Source organism: Arachis ipaensis, chromosome B2 (genome assembly GCF_059453495.1).
Source record: "Arachis ipaensis isolate K30076 ecotype BB chromosome B2, ASM5945349v1, whole genome shotgun sequence".
NCBI classification, from domain to species: Eukaryota; Viridiplantae; Streptophyta; class Magnoliopsida; order Fabales; family Fabaceae; genus Arachis; species Arachis ipaensis.
Genome location: NC_142437.1, coordinates 10,247,789 through 10,271,649, shown reverse-complemented (window position 1 = coordinate 10,271,649; position 23,861 = coordinate 10,247,789). Strand labels below are relative to the sequence as shown.

General features: G+C 30.3%; 1 protein-coding gene, 1 long non-coding RNA gene and 1 pseudogene across 3 annotated transcripts; 1 reads left to right on the top strand and 2 right to left on the bottom strand.

Annotated features, from left to right (window-relative positions):
- Positions 1–3,332: 3,332 nt before the first annotated feature.
- Positions 3,333–10,448, top strand: LOC107624845 (NAD-dependent malic enzyme 2, mitochondrial). Of its 2 annotated transcripts, XR_015905126.1 has the most exons (20): positions 3,333–3,813; positions 4,660–4,756; positions 4,918–5,036; positions 5,114–5,281; positions 5,439–5,567; positions 5,923–5,983; positions 6,174–6,277; positions 6,382–6,465; positions 6,579–6,685; positions 6,809–6,911; positions 7,210–7,317; positions 7,498–7,563; positions 7,716–7,788; positions 7,880–7,966; positions 8,060–8,114; positions 8,217–8,288; positions 8,610–8,672; positions 8,785–8,899; positions 9,421–9,642; positions 10,217–10,448. XR_015905126.1 is itself a non-coding variant. In XM_016327306.3 (19 exons), the coding sequence occupies exons 1-19, from the start codon at positions 3,682–3,684 to the stop codon at positions 9,490–9,492; spliced, it is 1,815 nt and encodes a 604-aa protein (XP_016182792.1). In that variant the 5' UTR covers positions 3,333–3,681; the 3' UTR covers positions 9,493–9,921. The 2 variants fall into 2 exon arrangements, 1 of the variants encoding a protein (XP_016182792.1); XM_016327306.3 differs by lacking the exon at positions 10,217–10,448 and having other exon boundaries at positions 9,421–9,921.
- A 1,835-nt stretch (positions 10,449–12,283) lies between these two features.
- LOC148573014 (uncharacterized) lies at positions 12,284–15,777 on the bottom strand. Its single transcript, XR_015905141.1, has 2 exons — positions 15,600–15,777; positions 12,284–13,078 (listed from the first exon to the last, which is right to left on the bottom strand). It is a non-coding gene; the product is annotated as an uncharacterized LOC148573014 (long non-coding RNA).
- On the bottom strand, positions 14,353–15,606 carry LOC107624832 (uncharacterized; annotated as a pseudogene).
- Positions 15,778–23,861: the final 8,084 nt, after the last annotated feature.

Genomic DNA, 23,861 nt, shown 5'->3' with positions numbered 1-23,861 from the left:
AATCTGTGGCGAATCAGAATTCAATTTAAGAATTTGTCGTTAGTCAATAGATTATTACGTGCACAAAACGACGAGTGGGCTCTCAAGCAACCTAAATCAATTTGATTGATAATCATCATTGCGGTTTCAAATTCGAGTTTTGGTTTTAAGGGGAAAAAAAAAACTGTTAGAAACAGCAACAACAATTTTTCGAAACAAATTAAGCATTACCGTGAGTTTAAAGGTAAAGTTATTTATACTTTCTGTCTTGTAAGTCATCTCATACTTTTAAGCATTAATCTATAAACAAAAAGTCATAAAATATTAATTTGTTATTAAATGTGGAAAAGATCAATGAAATGCAAGGTATTAAACTGGTGGTGAGATGCCCACTGCTTAATGGAGCTGAAAATCCTAAAGAAACAAACTAACAAATTTTAAGTTTATTTTTGTTTTCAAACATGTTTTTGTTCTTAATTACTTTATTTTCTTTATCGTGAAGACAATAACCAAACGTTACTTTAAATGTTTAAAAACCATATTATTTGTCTAGTCACAAAAAAAAAAAAAAACAAATTATTTGTCAATGGTGTTTTTGGTGGAGATCTAGTTATTCTTCCTAACATTCATTGCATAACTTAGCAGAAAGTCACAACATGAAGACATTTTGTTCCACCTCAGAAAAGTAAAATCTTATAATCTCAATTTCTTTAATGTTACATTATATAATTGAAAGAAGCAGCTAATCTGAATATTTGAAAAAAGAAATGCATTATGAGGCAATAACATAATATAACACAAGCTATTTCCATAATTAAATTAATGACCTGCATTATGAATAATCCTGGTTTTTATGTATTTCTAAATCATCCTAAGTACTTTCATAAATATAAAAAAATATTATGTGTGCACTAAAAATTAATCACTATATTAGACATTATATATTTATTTATAAATACATGTAGTGTTTAATTTATTTTTAATATATAATTTATATGAATGGCTGATTTTTATCTACATATTGATAAATATATTTAGTGAAGCTAACAAAACAACATTTCTATTTTAATATTTGTGAAGGTACAATTAGTTGAAGCTAATAAAACTATGCATGTGTGTGCCAATTTCATTCCAAACCAAAATTCACGCCACATTGGAAGTTTCCTCCGGAGCTTCCTCCATCACCCGTTGCCACCAATACTATTTTATTAATCAATTTGAGTTGGTCAAGTGATGAGTTTATTCGTCTACTTAAACAAGTATTAGAGGGTTCGAGTCTCGTCTTATATATGTAGAACTTATTAGTCAATGACATACATTTAAATAGAACTTAGATTTGCGAAAAATTAGTTATTGAGTTGAAAAATACCGTAGACAATCTAAAAAGAATATAATATTATTTTGTTATTATTTCATTTAATTAATGAGTTCAAATAATATTTCATGTAAGATCCAAGAAGCACATTGAAGGTATAACATTAAATAAGGCTAAAAATTCTGGTGAGGGAAAGGAGAGGTGTGAAATGCTTTAAAATGGTCTATTCAGGTAAATTATTGATTTATAGGCTCAAATCTTTTGTAAGTTACAAAAAAAATTTTATATTTTTTGTTTTAATTTTTATTTTTCACAAGTTGCGGATTTTTCTATTTAATTAAATGTTTTACTTTTTGAAGATTTTAAAAATAACTTATTTATTTAAAAAAAAACTTTTATTTTACTTTTTACAAGTTACGATAAATATATTATGCAATAACAAAAAATCAAACATGCGACACCTTCTTTTTTTTTTAGCTTATGAAAATTATATATCAATTTTTATCAGGTTGCGAAAAGCAAAAGCAACTTATAGCTTATATATTTACATTACATTTTATTCACCCTTTTTCAATAATCACATCACTTATGTCCCATTTAAAAATTAAATTTTGTAAAACACATAGCACTACAAATTCTTTTATTTTTTTTTCTAATAATATAAATCTTTCTAGCTTCATATTATACATACTTTTAACGAATACATAATTCATTTAAGATAATATGTTATATTATATTTAGTGAAAAATAGAAAAAAGTTTAAAAGCCAACAAAATTTATTATTTTTTGTTAATATTTTTAGCTATTAATTTAATATCTTTAGTCTAATAGTCTAATAACATATTTTTAATCCATACTACTGACCGAAAATAATAAATTATATCGATTGATATTTTTTTTTATGGATTATATGTGTAATGTGTGATGTAAAATTTCAGCATTGCCTTTGATATTTTCTTTTTGTTAGACAAACTTGTCTTATAATTTTTTTTTGTTATACAGTTAAGAGAAATAATATATGTAATTTATTTTTTGTTATATTGCATAATAAAATTTAAGTGTATATATTTGTAAATTTGTATAAGTATACAAATTTCTTTTATCATTAGACCACTTCTAACAATCATATACATAAGAATCTTGTGTAAAGTGAATACCATTTTTCTTTTTATTTAAAAAAAAGCATGATAAAAGAAAAAAAAGATACAATATAGTTTTTGATTGTGTATTGAAGTTATTTTGAACATTAACCTTCAAAAGAATTGTCTACACTCTTAGGAATTTACAAAAATAATATAGATGTAATTTTAAAATATTTTGTTTTAAAATTTTTTAAAAATTATAACATAAAGAGAATAGCTAATATGTGTTTATGTTAAACTTATTTATTAGAAAAGACTTAAAGTTTAAGTTATATATAAAAAATTTGTTGTGTATTTATTAAAATAAAAAATTCAAAACTTTCTATAGTAATAAGTTTATTATATGTTTAATGTTCGACACATGTTAATTAAACTTTAAAATAAAAAATAGGTAAATTATTAAAAATGTATTCAAATAATTTTGTTCGTTGACAAAAATACATTCGAATTTTGCTATCGACAAAAATAATCTCAAATAATTTTAAGCGCGATAAAAAATCTAATATTAAATATGTATTTTTTAAAAAATGCTTTAGAGATTGAATTTTGATGCTATTTTTTATAAGTATGATTAGAAAAATGAGATATTATTCTTCTTAAAATTCAGTGTTTTTTGTTAAATAAAAAATCACAAAAAATATATATTTAATGAAAAATTACTAAATTTTAAAGATAAAAATATCTTATTTTTTTAATTATACTTATAAAAAATCACATTAAAATTTAATATCTAAAATATTTTTTAAAAATAATATTTAATGTTAAATATTTTTATTATAATTTTAAATTATTTAAAAATATTTTTGTCAGTAATAAAATTTAAATACAGCGACAAAATTATTAGAATATATTTTTAATGGTTTATAAAAAAAACATTAGAAACACTAACCAAAGATGTCTGTTGTAATGTCAAAGACTTTGACTAAAAAAAAAGCTCATTGCTGTAATGTAATATAAAATCAGCCAATGATTACTCATTCTTGAAGTTGAATCTGTTTATACTTTATACTCTTTGATGTTTCCACTCCAACACTTCCCATCCTTTTCCATTAATTAATTAATTATAATTAATTTCCCATTTTCTCGGGAAAATTGTTTTTTCACCAGTAAAACCAAAACACACGCACAGTAGCAGCAGCTCAATTTTCCCGAGAAAATTTAGAAGCTTGCTACCATTTTTAACTTTATACAGAGCTTAAAGTTCAGCTCAGTAGTATAGTAGCTGAGTTGAATTTCCCGACAACGATGTGGAACCTGGCACGATTCGCCGCCACCGCCGTTGCCAGATCGAGCCGGCGGTTATCGACGGCGATTCCCGGCCCTTTCATTGTTCACAAGCGCGGTGCTGATATCCTCCACGATCCTTGGTTCAACAAGGTTGGTTTTTTTGTTCAAACTTCAAGTTTTCTTTCTTCAACTTTCTCCCTTTTTTTTTTTTTGGTTTGGGAATCTGGAAAATTTTAGCTTAAGATTTACAGAAAGGAAATAAGATTCGTTTACTTCCCCGCAATTTTTATCCTTAGTTTTTCTATTTCTAGTTTATAAAGCTTCTGTTGAATGTTGTGAATTGCTGTTCGCTTGAAAGTCAATATTTTCGAAAAAAAAAAAGAAATTGGGTTGATTTATATTGAAAATGTTCCACAAAATTTTGATGAAGTTTTCATGGTTGTTTTTCTTTCTGAAGACTTGAATGGCTGAGAATTATTAGTTTTTTTTTTATTAATAAATGCTATGTAGGTTACTACAGACATGTAGTTTTATGGAATTACACTACTCTTGTAATGGATTTGAATATGGTGGTTATATGAAAGTGGAGGCTTGTGTTTGGATTGGCTTAAAATAGGCACACACTAGAAAATTTTGAAAGTAAAATGTTTATTTCCCCAAATTTAACCAAATCCAAACAAAAACAAAAAAGAAAACAATTCAAAATAGCCTGCACACTAGAGAGGAAAAAGTGATTGCTTGATCATTAATGTCATCTACTTTTTACTTGTTAGTGGTGTTTGTGTGTTTTAAAGTTTGGTTAAATGCTGAACATGAATTCATGTATTACACATACAATTTGACATTAGAATAAAAATGTAAGCTTCTCATAGAATGTTTTACATAACTTTGGGGTCATGTCAATTGTTCATGAAACCTTTTCACATCATGTCATCATGGTTTTGGATCTAAAACTCAAGTTTTTCTCCAACTCTGTTTCCAAATTCTTGAATGCAGGATACTGGGTTTCCTTTGACTGAACGGGACCGATTGGGGCTTAGGGGCCTCCTTCCTCCTCGTGTCATTTCATTTGAGCAGCAATATGATCGGTTCAGTAAGTTTAAGCCTACCTGTATCATATTTTATGTCTTTAGAATTTTGGATGCTTTACTCTCAGTCCTTTTTCCTTTATTCTGAAAATTACATTATAGCTTTTACTTATTTGTAAATTTCCTTTTTGTTCAGTAATAATTTGATAGCAATATATTGTTTTAGTGAACTCATACCGATCTTTGGAGAAGAACACTCAGGGACAACCAGATAAAGTTGTTGCCCTAGCCAAATGGAGAATCTTGAACAGACTGCATGACAGGAACGAGACATTGTACTACAGAGTGAGTTGATATGAAGTTTTCTTCTTAACATGAGAGTATATATTATTATCATGTTGATTTCTTCCATTTCGCTACAGGTGCTTATTGATAATATTAAAGAGTTTGCCCCTATAATATATACTCCTACAGTTGGATTAGTTTGCCAAAATTATTCTGGGTTATTTAGACGTCCACGTGGAATGTATTTTAGTGCCAAAGATAAAGGAGAGATGATGTCGATGATCTATAACTGGCCAGCTCCTGAGGTATTGCATTAATTTTGTTTATGGCAGTATCCTTTTCTTTCGTTTACTAAAGGGAAAACTCTTTTTCTTGATGTTTCTTGGTATATTGAGTAGCAAAAGTTGTTTGCATTTATTCATTTAATGTGTTCGGTTCTTGTCATCTTACACCTTTTTGCAGGTAGATATGATTGTCTTGACAGACGGTAGTCGAATCCTTGGCTTAGGTGACCTTGGAGTTCAGGGCATTGGAATACCAATAGGAAAACTTGACATTTATGTTGCTGCTGCTGGTATCAGCCCGCAAAGAGTATGCTTTCTTTTCTCCGTATATCTTTTGCTTTCTACCTCTTTTCTCTAGCTCACATCTGCTGATGGTGGGAGTTAACTTCAGTTTTGTTCACGGTGGCCCATGCTTGGAACTAAAATTATTATCAACGTATACTAGTGGATAGGATTACTACCCATGCTAAGATACCTTAGGACATATAATTTATTAATATGCTTTCTTTAATTATTTCAGTTTTATTACCTTCTGTGATGGGTGTCATTTACAAAGGGGTTTGACTATCTTAATTTCGTTTTGACTTCATTAAGATCATCTACTAAGTAAAAACTAGTAACTTTTTCCAAGTTATTATATGTTGAATTTCTTAATGTGGCAGATACTTCCAGTTATGCTAGATGTTGGAACCAACAATCAAAAGCTACTTGAAGATCGTCTTTGTGAGTAAAATGTTTCCTGCCAGATCTTTGTTTTCTTGTTTAAAACTTTCGTTTGTTGATTAGTTTATCCTTACTTTGCAATTATATTTAGAAACTACTAAGACCATACCAAAAGCTAGCATGTGAATTAATCTTAGTTGATCTTGTGAAAGGTATTGGTGACTGTTCTGATGTCATTTTCATGTGATAGATTTAGGACTTCGACAACCAAGGTTGGAAGGTGAAGAGTATCTATCAATTGTGGATGAATTCATGGAAGCTGTTCATGCTCGATGGCCTAAGGCCATTGTGCAGGTTTCTTTCTTTCTTTCTTTCTTTCTTTCTTTCTTTCTTTTTATTCTTTTGGGCACATAGCTATTATCAATTGTATAATTAGATGGTTGTGATAATTTCTTCAGTTTGAGGATTTCCAAATGAAGTGGGCTTTTGAAACTTTGGAACGATATCATAAAAGGTTTTGCATGTTTAATGATGATATACAGGTGAGAAAATGATTTAAGACTTTATTAATCAAGAAAATCTTGAAGGTTGTTATCTACTGGACTGTTTTATTGAAGTAGCTACCGAAACTTAATTTTTCCTTCATGTCCTTCAGGGCACTGCTGGTGTTGCTCTTGCTGGAATATTGGGATCTGTAAGAGCCCAAGGTCGGCCATTGTCTGATTTTGTAAACCAAAAGATAGTTGTGGTTGGAGCTGGGAGGTAATTGCAGAACTTATTATGATCAACCTTAATATTGGGTGTCTGATTTCATTTTGTTGTTTCATCACATTCATTATAGATTAGCTACTTTTGTGTCAAGAACATTTCTTCCCTGGCTTGCAGTGCAGGGCTTGGTGTTCTGAAAATGGCCATCCAGGCAGTTTCAAAGATGGCAGGGTGCAGTGAAACAGCTGCCAAAAGTCAATTCTTTTTGATTGATAAAGATGTATGCTTTCACATATTTACTAACTTTGTCAGTTCTTTAAGTTGTAATGCTTGAAACTATAACTGTTTATGATCGTAACTATACTAAGATACCCAATTCTGATTTTGATTGATCTTCTTGTAATGCTAGTATTATTTTTACTCTCTTTTTCCATCATATTGTTTGTCTTGATATGACTTAATATAAAATGCTGGAATTATAAAATAAATAAATGTGTGCAATCAAGTGTTGGATGCTGCTGTTTTGTATTTGTATTTAGTTGCATTAATCCTGATGACAATGCCATTTCTGTATGCAGGGTCTTGTCACAACTGATAGGAATAATCTAGATCCAGCTGCAGCTCCATTTGCTAAAAACCCAAGAGACCTAGAAGGGCTCACTGAGGGTGCTAGTATAATTGAAGTGGTAAATTTAAATGATTCATTGAGTGAAACTCTTTTGTGTCAAGGGTTATGTTATGATATTGAAAACAATTATTTTGGTATAAGATTACTTAACCATCTACCTATGGTGATGCTGATCTTGAGGGTCACGCATAGTCATATTCATACATCAAAATTGATTGTTGAACATATTGATGTTTAGGTGAAGAAGGTTAGACCACATGTTCTCCTTGGTTTGTCTGGGGTTGGTGGCATTTTCAATGAGGAGGTAATTATCTTGTACAATTCCACTTATATCATGTCCTATCCATGAGTGAACTATATTAATAATATTTTTTTATTGATATGTTAGAATGCTTGGTGTTCTGTATGTGTTATTCAGCAATTTCTTATTTTAATAATTGTGATCATTAAACTCAGGTGCTTAAGGCAATGAAAGAATCTGTTTCAACAAAACCTGCCATCTTTGCCATGTCTAACCCTACCATGAATGGTTTGTCTGCACAAGGCTTAATAAACTCTCACAATTTCTTAATGTAATGACTGTTTTTAATTTTGACATTGTCGTTGGTGTACCTGGACAGCTGAGTGCACTGCTATTGATGCTTTTAAGCATGCCGGTGGAGATATCGTATTTGGAAGTGGTAGCCCTTTCGAAAATGTAGATCTTGGTAATTACTCTCAATGGTTTTGAGTTGAGGCTTCTTGTCTACTTTACATTTTTCCTTAGCTGTGAAGAAACGTCCGATTAAAATTTTATGCAGGTAATGGAAAAGTGGGTCATGTAAATCAAGCCAACAACATGTATCTGTTCCCAGGGTAGGACATGCTTTCAGCTTTCTTGTGTCTTATAAATTTTTATGATCATTCTTATGGTTGGAAATATTGATTTAGTCTTTTATTTTAAACTTTCCATTTTAGAATCGGTCTAGGATCACTTTTGTCAGGTGCTCGGCTAATAACAGATGGAATGTTGCAGGCTGCTGCTGAATGGTATGCACATGTTAATGTGGACTACTTTTATTAGCATTCATGGAAGTTTGGCAAAATCTCTCTATTTGATATTTATAGTGTTGCATTCTAGAATTCACTAAGCTGCTAAAACCTAAAGTAATTAAGTATATTGTCCTTGTTTTACATGCTCAAACATTTATCTGTTCGCATTTCTTTGATGGATCAAACAACACCATATTTCTATGCTGTAGACCATATCCGTGTTTAACCCATGATAATTTGTGGCATCTTCTTGCAGTCATGATGACATGACATTCAATCTTTTAAAATAAAATACTAACAATACTCTCTTTCTCACAGCCTTGCTTCATACATGTTAGAGGAAGATATCTCAAAAGGAATCTTGTATCCATCCATTGATAGGTAATATTTTCGTCACTTGGTATATTTGATTTTCCATTTTTGCTTTGTTGATTGATTGTTCTTATAGCTGATATTATTGGCATTCTCTGATCAATACTTGTGGTTGTTGTAGCATTCGAAATGTAACAGCAGAGGTTGGTGCTGCTGTTCTTCGAGCAGCAGTTGAAGACAACTTGGCAGAAGGGCATGGTGATGTAGGGCCCAAGGAACTTGCAAAGATGTCAAAAGTATGTGAAATTTTCATTTACACGCTTTATATGATACTAGTTGATATGTTATAGTCTGCAAATTAAATTATTAAATACTATTATTTTATTATGAAAATTAGTTATATGATTAGTAGTAGAATGTTTAAGTAGTGGGTACTTTTAAGTTATTATGTGTATAGAGAAGTTATTAGAGGTTAGGGACACTAGTCATTTTTAGCATCAGAAATTGGACACCAAATCTTAATCCCCTTTATATATGTAATACATAATACATGATAGTTTTGCATATACTATCTATGTTGAATGAGTTGCCTAAGATTAACAGTTAAAGTTTACATCCAAATATGGCAAATTAAGTTGTTTGTGATAAAAGTGATAACATACCTCATGTCACTCAGTATCTTATTTTGTATACAATGTTTTTCCAAACTTGGCAAGGTGTTGAAGTTCTAACAAAACTTGATATTTTGTACTATTAGTCTTTTAATACCCTATTTTATATATCAAGCCTTATCAGATGTGGTTTATGCTGGTTGCAGGAGGAGACGGTGGAGTATGTCGCAAGAAATATGTGGTACCCTGTGTATTCTCCTCTTGTTCATGAAAAATAGAGTCCTGTCTCTCATGTACATTTTTTTGAAGACCCTGTGCAAGTGCTCTCTATTTTTTGCTGAGAAATGATTTTGGTATTCATTTTGCTTTGTATGGAGTCAACACACTTACACACAACTTTCTATTTTTGGGTTGGATATGAGACTTATGTCTAGGGGTGAGTACGGGTAGCGGGTACCCGATTACTCGTCCGAACTCGAACCGAACCAATTAAATTGGTTCTGAAACCAACGGGTAATCGGGTCCAATCCGAACCAAACCGATAGCTTTTGTTAGTGATTGATTTGGGTATCGGTTTTTGGGGTGTGGAACCCGAACCAACCCGCGAACCCGATCATATATTAATTAAATAAAAAAAATAAAAAAATATATATGACTTTTCCATTAGACAATGATTATTCATTATTAATATGTTTTAATTTTAATGAGTTTAGTTTTTAATGTATTTGGTATTTAACATGTTTGGATTATTTCTATTGATGTTACATGTTTATTGTACTTGTTGAATTTTTAAGATAAAAATTTGTTTTTTTTTATGAATTTTAAAGTCATCGGGTATCCAATTATCCGAACCGAACCAATCCGTTCTTAATCGGTTTGATTTGGTTCGGGTACATGTACAAAAAAATGCAAATCGAACCAAATCGAACCAATTATATTTTGATCGGTTCGATTCTAATTGTATCATAAACCCGAACCAAACCGATCCGTACTCACCCCTAGTTATGTCATGTGTTATGTGTATCACATATTTCATCCAATAATAGAATATATATCAGTTTTGTGTGACACAGATGAGCAAGAGTAACACATACACATCTTTCCATTTTCCAAGTTTAATGTGTATACCATATTTTGTAGTGTTGTATACTATATACTAAAGAAGCATATGCATACTAATTATATAAAAAAAAGGCTGAAATACAATCCTTTTTCTGGAGAGATATATCAGTAATTTCAAATCTTTTATTGATATTATTGCGATGTAAAAGAAAATGTTCATTATCATCGACCGTTTCAAGTAATGGTAACAATATCAATTAGGGGTGGCAATGGGTAGGGTAGGGTAGGGTTTGGATCCAATCCTAACCCAATCCGCAGGTTGAGAATATCCCAACCCTAACCCTACTCGCTCTTAACCCGCGGGTACCCGACCTTACCTGCAGGTTACAAAAAATATACAACATTATTATATAATTTGATGATAATTTAAAATAAAACTGATTTTTATGTAAAAAAAAATATTAAATTATCAATTAATGATTTTTTTTTAGTGGTTAAGAATCTTTTGCATTTAGTGAGAGATCTTTGATTCAACATCCACTTAAAACATATTTTTATATAAGTATATAATATAAACATATATAGAGTGCGGGTTGGTCGGGTAGGGTTGAGGCTCAACCCGCACCCTACCCGACCCGCACAAGAACCTTACCTGCACCCTACTCTACCCGCTGCGGATCGGGTTGACAACCCTACCCGATCGGGTGGGGTCGGGTTGGATACCCGCAGGTAGGGTACATATTGCCACCCCTAATATCAACACTATATGTTGGTAAATATTCTTGAAGGAAAAAGTTAAAAGAATGATTTTAGGATGCGAAAATTTTAGAGTCTTTCTATCCATTTCATGTTCTGTGTCGGTTTCAGATTAATATCAGTATCAGTAAATATTCTGTCAGCAATGAACTTAAAACTTGAGTGCATTTCTAATTCAGAATCAAATTTTCTTGGAAATATCCTATGATAGAAAGGGCTTATAAGTATAAACAACTTTTTGAATCTTATGATTATAAAAAGTAAGGCTGTACACGGGTAAGATTGAGATTAGTACAAAGAGAGAGAAGTTTTCCTCTACAAAAACTTGTTTTTCCATTCTGCTTTGAGGTTCTACGAAGGAACCTACTAAATACTGCAGAAAAGTTCTAACAGTCCAAAATTATGTTGTCTAATTACTGAATGAGGCTATTAACTCTATTTCTGGATAGTTTTGGCATCTCTCTTTCCTTTGAAGTTCAATAATATTGGTATCCCTTAGAATTAAAATCCGGATGATATCATTGACTCTCTTCTTTTAAATTTTTCATGATTCTTGAACACAACTTTTATTTCTTTTGGTGCTTTGCACCTTTGAGCCTAGCCGTGACTATAAGTGTTTTGTTTTCAAGTATTACCGCCTGATACATAAACACCACAAGCACTTAACTGGGGGAACCCTTTGAATTCGAATTTAGCTTTGCTTAAATTCCCAGACAGTGGTGCTCAGAGCTATTTAATACCTTTGAGAACTCTCCCTGATTCAATGTAATCGAACTTGCATCATCAAACTCTCCCTGATTCAATGCACTCAAACTTGCATCATATATTGTTTATATTGTCGAGAAGATGAGAAGAAAATCGCTTGGTTGTAGAGCTTTTTTGTTATTATGTGTTTATATCGGATCTTTTATTTAATTATTAAATTTTGTCTAAATTTACAATTAAATTAAATTAGATTTAATATCCGGTCAATTCCAAACAATTTATAATATTTTCGTTATATCAAAAAATAAAAATAAAAACTCATCTTCTGTATTAGATAGTTACAAAACAAAATTAAAATTGAATTTATAGTTCAAATAACGTATTGAAGGCTGAACTATCGTAATTACACTATATAAATTAACTAAAATAATTTCATGATCTTAATAATTAATTAAATCAAAATATCAAGTCTTTAGCATTAGTTAGTTATAAAACATAATTAAAATTAAATTCATAGCTCAAATAATGTATTTTTGGGAGGGAACGTAGGCCAACATAAAAATAAAAAAGATTAATCTATCCCAGTTTCTAGGGAGTTTAGGTTTGAACATAACCAATTTGTCTAGCTTAAATATAATATACAAACTCCATATGAATATGACAATATGGGAATTACAGGTTGTTTGCAACAGAAAGTTACTTTGTTTCAATGACTTCAATACACAACTTGCAGTGTTTGTTGCCATGCCATCCATCTCAATTCTAATTTCTGAACTTCATCCTAAGACATCAAAGCCCCTGAACGGCTGAACCCAACATTTAGCAACTGTAACCACCACCATGTGCGAATGCAGAAAATTTTAGCCGATAATGATATGGTGTTTGAAGAGAAAATTAGTTCAGGGAAAACGAAAAGTTATAACTAGGGGTAAAAAGATTCCCATACCTAATGTCCACGAACTTATGAAATACCAACTAACATAAATAGTTAGCCTAAATAGTTAATTTACAAACAAACCCGTGATTGATTTCAACCGCGGCCAATATTGCTGGTGAAATAAAATAAACCTTAAGCACTGCTCCAAATTATTGGCTACTTCTCTCTAAGTATCAAATATTGTTCCAAGTATTTATTTAGCCAAGCGGGGTGCAACTTTTGGAATGGCTCATGTCTCAGTGTGAACACTGAAGTGAACAAAGAGGTCACTTGCTGAAGCTGAAAGTCTTCATTTGTTTGCAGCATGGCACTCTTTCATCCTATACAAGGTCCAACAGAGGGGCATCTGAAAACTATATGCAGACCAGTGAAACCAGCTGCACTTCAGATCAGCTGCAACAACCCTGCACCGGAAAATAAACCAAGCAAAGTACTTATATGACTAAAATAAAGCCATTGTGAATGAATACTTGTAAGACGAGAAGAGATGTTGGCCCTGTAAGTAAGTTGAATACACAAAATGCTTTTGTCTGTAATTCTGAACTTCTGAGGATCATTTCTTGCAATACAAAGTTTCCTCAATCCTCCTAATTACTATACTCAGACTGGCACCACTTTCCAACATTTTAATGGCAGCTCGGTGCGCAGCTCTGTGCCACTTGGGCAAATTATAAGTTTGTAAAACCGACCATCTTTCTTGATTAGACATCTTCTCGAGGCAAGAAAGTTAAGGCTGAAATTTCAGTATCACGTATGAACATATACCATCAGAACAGGGGTGTCGATTGTGCACTGTGGAGATACCTCAGTTAAAGATAATCGGGGCTCCAAAAGAAGACAGATGTTTCTGAATAGATTTTCATCATTTTCTCCCCCCTCTGCCTCACCATAAACAAGAGCTTCAGCTGCAATGCCTGCAAAAAGCACCATGCAGTACCTAAAGCACAAGTTACATACTACATTAGTAACACATGAATGCTTAGTGGAAAAGAGAAACTCTAGAAAATAGAAAATGTGCATAACGGGAAAGGATTAGCTCAAAAGGTTCCAGACAATCAAACTTTTCTGCTTAGTATCTTGTCAAAGAAGAGCCAGTTTTGGTGAAGGGAAATACTTCGACACACAGAAATTGACCAGAACAGGAATCATAAGAGTGAACATTTTAGCAACTGTGTGTATGCAGTACGCCTATAACATATATAACAGGTTGATAACTAAATCCAGAGTTACCAACAAAATCAACTTAACTACTTGTCGAGCAATGAACTTGTAATTAAAAGATTTTATTACATGTTTACTGGTTTTGTATATTGATTAGCTTGATATTCTTGTTAATAATAAAATATTATGTATTTATTACCTTAATTGTTTTCACCCATAAATAAGTTATGCTATGTATCATATACTTATCACCACACAGTAATACACAAACCTTTTTTTATTTTCCAATCTTCCCTTCTGGTTCCCGATAGTTTGTTTGCTTAATTGTTTCTCCTTGGTTACCACCAGTTGTTCTTTTTCTCTTCTTTCTGCAATTGCCACCCTCCTAATATGAGTTTGATTTTGGAATAAGATAATCGGGGACAAAAATTAAGAAAATAATTACAAATTACAAGTGAAAATTGAGGGAGAAAAACAATAGAATGAGAAGAAAATTAAAAGAATAAGAAAATTTTACCTCATTTTCAATTATGATTTTCGTGTCTGTTCATTTTGACATTTTCATTAGAATCTAACTCCCACCAAGAACCTCCATCATCCTTATAGTCATCATCAACAACATAACAAACACCTTCAATATTATCATCTTCTGATTCTTCAATAACCACATCAGCCGGATCATATTTCCTTTTATCCACCTCTGGGTTGTATTTCCACTCTAACCTTTTCAAAATATCACATCCTTCCAGTTCTCAACAACCGATATAGCCTCCTTTCTAGCTTTCCCCATTAGGATTTCCTCCCAAGAAAAGGAGGTATCAGCAATCCTCTTCAATACACCATCACTAGTATCCCCGATGACAACTGTCTTTAGACATCGTAGCTTCGCTTCCCTTATTACATTAGCGAAATCATAATCATCCGACACAACTACTATGCATTCAACCCACCTATGATCCATCATATCCACCATGTGACTTTCCAATGCATGATCCGCAGTTGTGGCTTATCCAACACAGACTGAACCCAAAATCCTGCGCGTTTCAGCTCATCTGGCCAAACCATACCCCACCCTTGGAGTAAGAATATCCCTTGCAGTCTTCTTATACTTCTCCATCTTCATCGAATACTTTGCCACCAACTTCACCCTCCGGTTCCCCCTTGCCGATGCTATCTGGTTCACCCTTTTCATTTGCTCGCTCTCATGTAGCTGCTTGAAATGGTTAACAAGCTTCTCATTAGTGTAAAACTTTCTCCCACAAACCCTGCAAACATGAGACTCATTCCGCTTGATGACGCCTTTGCTCTCCAATCGGTTATACAGCTCCTTCTCTTTCCTCCACTGCCGAACAGCGTGTGGGACACCGGTGAAAGTGTGACTATTTGCATAAGCTACCATATGCCTAACAACCCCAAATGAAGATGCAACAATTCTAAGCTTATTGGCAACTTCAAAAGGTGGAATTGAGTTTGGTGGCTTGTTATCTAAGTCCCAAAAAATCCCTACCCTATTGTTATTCCTATTTGGTTCCAATTTGGGGGTTTTATCTGAAGCACCGGAACCCCAATTAGGTTTAGAATGAAAGCATTTAAAGGAACCATATATGTTACGAAATTTGAGAATTGAACCCATAAGAAAACGGTTCTGTTCTTCTATAAATATTAAATACTACAACTTCCAAAAGAAACCATTTGAATAATCACAGCATACAATGAAGCTTCAGAACTTAACTGCGATCTGTCAGTGAACGAAGGTGTCGATACCTGCGAAGACGCTTTCAGCGGCCGTTCCAATCTTTCGCCACTATAATACTTTTAACAATCAAATTTGTGTTCCCAAATTCATTAAGCAAGCAAGAAATTGCAAAATCAGCAACAGTAAGAAGTTGATATAAGCAAACGTGATTATATGAAACAAGAGGCGGTGGTAATTAATCGAATTTCTCACCTTGCGGAAGCACCAGATGCTGAAAAAAGAACCAACAAAAGAAGTGTTCTTTTTCTTAAAGAAGTCTTTTTGATAACATTTATTTATTTATTTATTAGCAATAAATAATTAATAAATAATTTTTTAATATATATTTAGTTTAAACAATCCTTGTTCACCAAAAAAATATTAAGTTCACCAAAAAAAAAGTTTAAACAATCCTTAAACATTACAACTATGCCCATATACATCTATATACTAAATAGTAACGGTCTGTTTAAAAATTGTTAATGATGTAGAATTGAATTAAATCTTAATATTTAAAATAAATTAATAAAATTATAAAAATAAATTAAATTCTAATATTTAAAATATTTATCAAATAAATTAAAATTTTATAATAGATATTTTTGTTTTTTTATTAATATAATATTATATTTAAATAATAAATATATTAATTTATTAAATTATATAAAATAATTAAAAATTTTAGTTTTTAATTAAATTTTTTTCAATTAAAATTTGTTTATCTCTTTTAAAAAAATAAAAAATATTATTTTTTATCCATATAAAATACGTAAAAGATCGAAATCAGAGTCTACAATTAATCAATTAGTAGAATCATCGACATAAAAATAAACTAAGTTATTTGTTAACAACTCACAAATATTTTAAATCAAAATTAAAAGAAAAAAGTAAATTCGTGCAATATAAGTATTTGTTTATTAAAATAAAAAACACAAAAACATCACTCAAAATCTACTTTAAAAATTATATAAACTTTATGAAATTATTAGACATAAAATCAATTTAACTTGTTACACAACCATTGTAAGCGGAAGTTATTCAAAGAAGACATCAATAAAAGTAAAATGCTCAACAAACCATTTAACGGTTTCAAAAAGTTTATCATCTTATACACTCAAGTTACGAATTGCTTCAAATAGTTTAGAAGTCTGCTAAATATGAGGTCTTGTAATGATAATAGCTGTCGAACCTTCTTTAAATTTTGATGAATTTTTATCATTTGCTTTTTGTTTTTTACTTTTGGAAAACGAAATATCAGTAAATGGAGTGGCACATGAAACTTGTGTAGTTGGAGTTGCTGGAATACTCTCATTCTCATATTCAAAAGTATTGAAGTTCTCTAAATGAATTATATTATTCACTTGCATCTCATTAATATTATTAATATTGATGTCCTTTTTGACCATCTTCGTAATCTTTTTTTAATAGTCCCATTTCGATGTCCAATTGCTATATCTTTTTTATATATCTCTCTAAGAATGTTCAAGTGATAAAGAAATTTCTTTTTAATTTGTCTCAGTTTAGGATTAGACTGAAAACAAAAAAAAAATAATTATAACCTAGTATACATTTAAAACATGTATATACAAATGCTAATGAAAAATTAATATTAAATAGAAGTGTCATGTATATTTTTATTAAAGTTTTTCATATTTCTAAAGTAGCTTCAAATGTCTTAATAGTTTCATTTCATCCTATTTCACTTTTAGATTCTAGTTCTTTTGCTAATACCATTTGTTTTTTGAGAGTCTTTAAACAATTTTGTACTTTAATCTTATTGATACTTAAAGAAAATTTTTCATTAATTTTTTTTATTGCTTTTCTATAAGCTTCTACTGAAAATGTTCTACCTTTCTTTTGTTCTTTATTCTTTTGTTCTCTGAGAACTTTCAAGTAACAAATCATCCATATCTATGATCCATCTAAAATATGCATTTGGTTCATTTTTTTTAACATCAATAATTTTCTAAGTATTCATACTGCTATCTATTTTTATATCCATAACAAATTTATATCATAAAATACACCAATAATTAAAAATATGACATGTTAAAAGTAAACATCAAACAATACATAAAGTAATGGTCATTGTATAAACAAATAATAATTCAAATGATACATAAAATTCAAGTTCAATACAAAAATACCTAATAATATAGTCTCTCAGAAAGACTTAAAATTTATTCAATAATGTAATCGTTCTACATTTATGCGGCTATAGAGTCCCTCAAAATTTCTCTCATTCGTTCATCTTCACCTCTAACAATTTCAATATTTATAGAATTTTGTTCAGACACACTATTAATATCCCTTTTAATTTGTGTAATAAATTCTTCGTCTGGATCAAAATTTATTAAGAAGTTATCCAGAATGGAACAAGCTATAAAAATTCCGCTCATAGTGTCTACATCATAACTAGCTATCTCTATTATGATAGAAAATCTATTTTTCATAATCCCAAAAGCTCTTTCAATTACATTGCACAGTGATTAATGTCTTAAATTGAATAATTCTTTTGGATTTTTAAGAGGGTGTCATGAATATTCTTTTAAATGATATCGAAAAATTCGATATAGATTGATAAAGCCAAACCTCAACATATATCCAACATCTGTTAAGTAGAATTTACCTAAAAATAGAATTTAAACTATTTACTTAATTAATACTAGAAGAATATTTATTAAAAATAAAAAAATTATTAGAAAATTAATACCTTGAGGAACAACTAGATTATCTTTCCTACTTAGTGGATTATCTAAAATTTGTGAATCCGAAGCCAAACCTTCTCTCCCAGACATCATATAGAAAAATTTAAGTCAAATGTACAAACTGCTAATACATTTATTGTCGGGTAATTTGTCCTTCAATTCCTCTATATTTTGACACATTTTCTTTTAAAATTTTAATATGAATATATGTTCTATCTTTAGCACTGATACAATTCTAAAAAATTTTAATAAAAATTAGTGATATGACCATTTGAAAATATAATAAATATATATAAAAATAATAAATAAATTTTATTTTTAAACAAATTACCTTAAAATATAGATAGAATCTTTTTTGACAATGAATTTCTGATGGAACAATTGTACTATTTGGTTGAACTAAAAATTAATATGTGTTATTATAGCTTTAAGAACTTAATGAAAAATTAACGAAAGAAATGAAGCATATCTACAAGGAAAGGAAGAAGAGTAGAGATACTGTTGGGAGATGAAAAATTTTGATAAAAATGAATGAGTAAAAAGAAAAGTAATTAGATTACATGAATATTTTGAACATTTTATATTTTAAGTGAAATCCTAATAAAATAAAATTGATGAGTTTGAAAAACTCTAAACTAATATTTGTGATGACTAAACATTATTAATGTTATTAATTGCAAGAATATTAAATCATATGTGTTGAATGAATTAATTTTAATGCAGGTTTTATTTGGGCCAAAACATAAAATAAATATTGCAAGCCCAAATCAAAACCAACATTCAGCCTAGGTGTATGTTTCTTATAATATGTGGCTGAAGCAATTTGTGATTAATTGGGCCAGAACTCAAACATTGCCATAAGTCCAATCAGTTTGGATGAATCAAAATTTTATTGGGCCAGATTAAATGTTGTTGCTACTAAGCCCAATTTTAATTTTGATGAATGTTCCTCATGCTTAGGGCTGGCAATTCATACCCTACCCGCGGGTACCCAACCCGTTCGGGTAGGGTAGGGTACGGTCCGGGTATGCCTGCGGGTAGGGTAGGGTACGGGTTTAGGGTGTATCTTACCCTACTCTACCCGTACCTCAAATATAACATATATTTTAAAAAAATTAGGTATATAGTGAAGGAAGTGAGAGTTAAACCCATAACCTCTCTTATGTAATGACTTACAATAAGTGAACAACCACTAAACTAGTTAGTTAATTTAGTAATTTAGAGCATTAGTTTGTTATTTTTTATGTTATTAATATGTATAAAATTTGAAATGATTGAATTTTATATTTACTTTGAAAAAATTTAATATTTCTGCGGGTAGGGTTTAGAACTTTAGGGTGCGGGTAGGGTTAGGGTTGAGAAATTCTCAACCCGCGGGTAGGGTAGGGTAGAGTTTTAATAGAATTTTCAATCCGCGGGTAGGGTTAGAGTAGGGTCCAAACCCTACCCTACCCTACCCATTTAGAGTAGGGTAGCCCTACTCATGCTTGATCCGAAATCAAGTGAAGATGAAAGCAAAAATTGCTTCCAACGGATCCAAGCATTTTACCATGTGATGGATTCCAAATTTCATTAAATTATCATTTATTGCATGGAAATATGAGAGAGAAATTTGCAGTTGAATTGATTGATTGTCATAGTGCTGCACGCTACCAATAGCAAAGAAAGGGAAATAAATTAATTCACTTTAGTTTATTTGTTCAAAAACACTTGAATGCTTCTCTTTCTACATTTTCTATTCTCTCATCTATTTCCTCTTTTCGGACAATACCCAGGAAACCATGGAAGCAAAACTTAGTTACCGAATTGAAGGAAGAGCACCCTACAAGACCATCTCAATGATGGCAAGAAAACATAAAAAATGTAGTGGCTGAGATTCTTATCACTTGTAGTAAGATTTTGTGATGAGATCTTAGCTTCTCCATACCAAAAATGGAGAAGGAGATTCGGCCAGCAGGAAAGAAGATCTTGGAGGAGATGGCTTGTCACTACTTTTGAGTTCACTCATCACAGAAGGTAGCTAGGGTGGCTGCGTGAGGAAGGAAGCAAAAGTGGAGCAGAATAAGTCATCATCATCATGAAGCATCAAGGGCCAGAAATCCATCTTGGAGAGCAAGCCAAGAATGGAAAGCTCGGATTGATGAAGAGTGATGACCAAGAAAGGACTAGAGGTAATTTCATGTTGGTTATTGCATGGATTATCTCTTCTCTCTCTCTGGCCGAACCGGTTCTGTTTCTTGGAGAATAAGAAGTTGACTTGGTTTTTGGCTTCAAAGGTGGAGGCTTCCATCTTCTATAAAAAGAGAGAACAGCCACGGTTTGAAGCAAGGAGAAAGTTTGAGAGTGCAAGGCACAGAATTCTCAGAGCTACCTAAGCTAACAGTTTTCTCTTCTCCTTCAATGTATTCTGTTTTGTAATTTTCTGTTTAATTTTGTCATGTCTTGAGTCTCATGGAAAAAGGCAAACAGTGAGATTTGTATGAAAAAGCCATAGAGCGAAAAAAGGCAGAGAGTACAAAATTAAAAGAAAAAGCCATAGATGTCCTTAGAGTTCCTTTGTTCATCTATGTTGTGTTTCATGATTCTGTGGGAATCCCCTTGTAAGTTGGGTTAGCACTTTACAGATTGTAATCAGGAAGATTATAATGAAATTCCATCATGTTTGTGATGGAGACTGGATGTAGGCTGCACTGCACTTAGCAGCTGAACCAGGATATATCTGGGTGTAATTTTCTCTCTTCTCTACTCTATTTCTGTTTCTACTGCATAGGAGCTAAAACCGAAAATATCTCGTGTCAAGTGACGAGACAAAAAGAAAAGTCTCGTGGTTAAGGACGAGACAAAAGAAAAAATCTCGTGGCTAGTCACGAGATAAAAAGGTAAAAAGTTTCCAAAGTTGGTTTCAAAGGTTAGCAAGTATTATCAAGCAAAAAGGGGGCTAAGATTCAACCCCCTTCTTTTAGCCACTGATAACCATAAAAAATTTTAATTCAAACTCGATTGGATATGAATTGATTTTAGGAGAAAATAGTGAAATTGAATTGAATTTCATTTAAAATAATTTATTTTTTTTGTTTCAAACGCGGGAATTCAATTCAATTCTTGTAAAAATTTTGTTAAATTCCAAGAATTTTCAAACATCCTGCAAATACCTACTCTTTATAAAAGTTACACACCAGTATCTATTGTAATATGCTACTTTTAAAAAAATATATCTTATAAATGAATAGAAAAAAGACTTAGTTTTTGAGTTTCAAACTCAGTCCAATGCTCATGCACATATCGTTATCTATAGTAATTGGTTAACGGCATAGCAACTCATGCTCTAGAATGCTCTCTCTCCCTCCCTCCTTCTCTTTCTCTCTGAACAACCTTCACAACACAATGTGAAGGAGTGGAACACTGGATGATTGAAGATGATAGAGTGATTAAACCAATCAATAAACTGATAGAGTAATTTATTTAATAGTTTAACCAGAATTTAACGGTATAATTAAATATAAACTAAAATTATTAAAAATTTAATATATAATTTTAAATATTTAAATTTAATAATTTTAAGCAAATAAAATTTAAAATTTCACAATTTTGCATAATAAATAATCTATAATATATCATTAAAAGTTCACAAACAATTTTAATTATCAAAATTTATAACTAAATTATCCATCTTTGATTATTTTGTGGTTGTTTTATCTTCAATAAAATTATCTAACAACCATTATTTTAGAAAATTAACTCAGACAAATTATCCATTAATAAAATTAACTCAAACAAATGAACTCAGTAAAAAAAATTCAACAGAATCATTCAAATTAACCAACAACCATTATTTTAGAAAATCAACAACATTATTTTAGAAAAGGATAAATTACTAAAAACGCACTCGAATAATTTTGTCACTGGCAAAAATGTATCCAAATTTTGTTATCGACAAAAATACTCTCAAATAATTTTAAAACGCAACAAAAATATCCAACATTAAATATGTATTTCTAAAAAAATGTCTTAGAAATTGAATTTTGATGCGGATTTTTGTAAGCATGATTAGAAAAATGAGATGTTTTTATTCTTAAAATTTGATAATTTTTTGCTAAGTATATATTTTTTGTGATTTTTTAAAAGTATTATTGGTTCTTAAAAAAAACCACAATATATATATATATAGCGCGAAAAATCACCAAATTTTAAGGATAAAATATCTCATTTTTCTAATCATACTTGCAAAAAACCGCATCGAAATAATTCAATTTCTAAGGTATTTTTTGAAAATACATATTTAATGTTAGATTTTTTGTCGCATTTTAAAATTATTTGAGAGCATTTTTGTCGATAATAAAATTCAAGTGCACTTGATCTATTCATTGCCAAAATCCTATTCTAAACACAATAATTGACAATTTGACAATGAAGCAACTACAATTTTTTCTTCCTTTTTCAATCTAATAAGTTTTTTTGTTTTGTTTTATATATTCTCTTTTATTATAGTGCTATTTAATTATTTACATTTCATCCAAGTTAGCAATTATTCGATATTCTTTTGATACAAATATAAAAGACAAAGTATTGTATACTTTTTATTTTAGCGCAAAAGTTTTCAATAATAACATAACATATTATTCTGCTAACGAACTATAACTTAAATGACATAATCTTTTCATATTCACTTAGAGGCTAGAGGTCGTAATTTCTTACTCGTAACTTTAACAAAAATATATTAATAATTTATTCATATGTCTGCACAGGTAAAATAAATAGAGATCATTATGAGATGAATATAAATTAAAATTATTAATTAGTGTAAAAAATAAAAGAACACCATTAGTGTTTAAAAAAATAATGTAATGTAATTTAATATACAGTAAAATATTATTTTAATTTTTTATATTTAGATTAAATAACAAAAATTTAATACATTATTTATATTTTCACAACATTACTTATGAATAATAACATAATATAATATTCTATAACGGTTTTTTAATAGCATTTTTTTTTCGTTTGTTTAGAATTTTTTATATATTTTAAAATAATATCAATGTATCTTTATTTTTTACATCAAATAATATTTTAAATATGCTTTATATTTACGTTATTATAATCTTCATTTATCTTGCTTTATAGATAAGACGGGTATTTTGTTAGTTGACAACAAGAGTTATGAAGAGAAGGATTTTCTCAAAAAAAAAAAAAAAAAAAAGAGTGAGTAAAAGAAGTGGTGACGGAAAATAAATTAAAGTGCATATGTAGTTAGATCTTTATAGAACAAATTCTCACTTCATGACGAAATGAATTCTCTCTTAATTGAAGAAGTAAAATGTGATCTCTTATTATTAATTTTATAAATAAAACAAAAAAGAGCAATTAAAAATCACACTTTATTTCCTCAATTTATTTTTTTTACAATTGAGAGGATCTATTTTCTTTGACTAATAACACACAATTTTCTTGTCACTATTATTTAATATATAGTAGCAGATATTCATGGCAAGTGTGTCAAAGGACATATGCTTACCAATATCTATTTGGTATGATTTTTTAATTGTGGACCGAGACTTTTCATCAATTACTATTTTTAATTCG

What these genes read in the sequence shown, in the direction of transcription:
- LOC107624845 (XM_016327306.3), top strand. Translation starts at nt 3,682, where the DNA reads ATGTGGAACCTGGCACGATTCGCCGCCACCGCCGTTGCCAGATCGAGC. An exon ending in GGCCTAAGGCCATTGTGCAG is followed by an intron (nt 6,278 to 6,381) that starts GTTTCTTTCTTT and finishes TAATTTCTTCAG; the next exon opens with TTTGAGGATTTCCAAATGAA. An exon ending in AACATGTATCTGTTCCCAGG is followed by an intron (nt 8,115 to 8,216) that starts GTAGGACATGCT and finishes TTTCCATTTTAG; the next exon opens with AATCGGTCTAGGATCACTTT.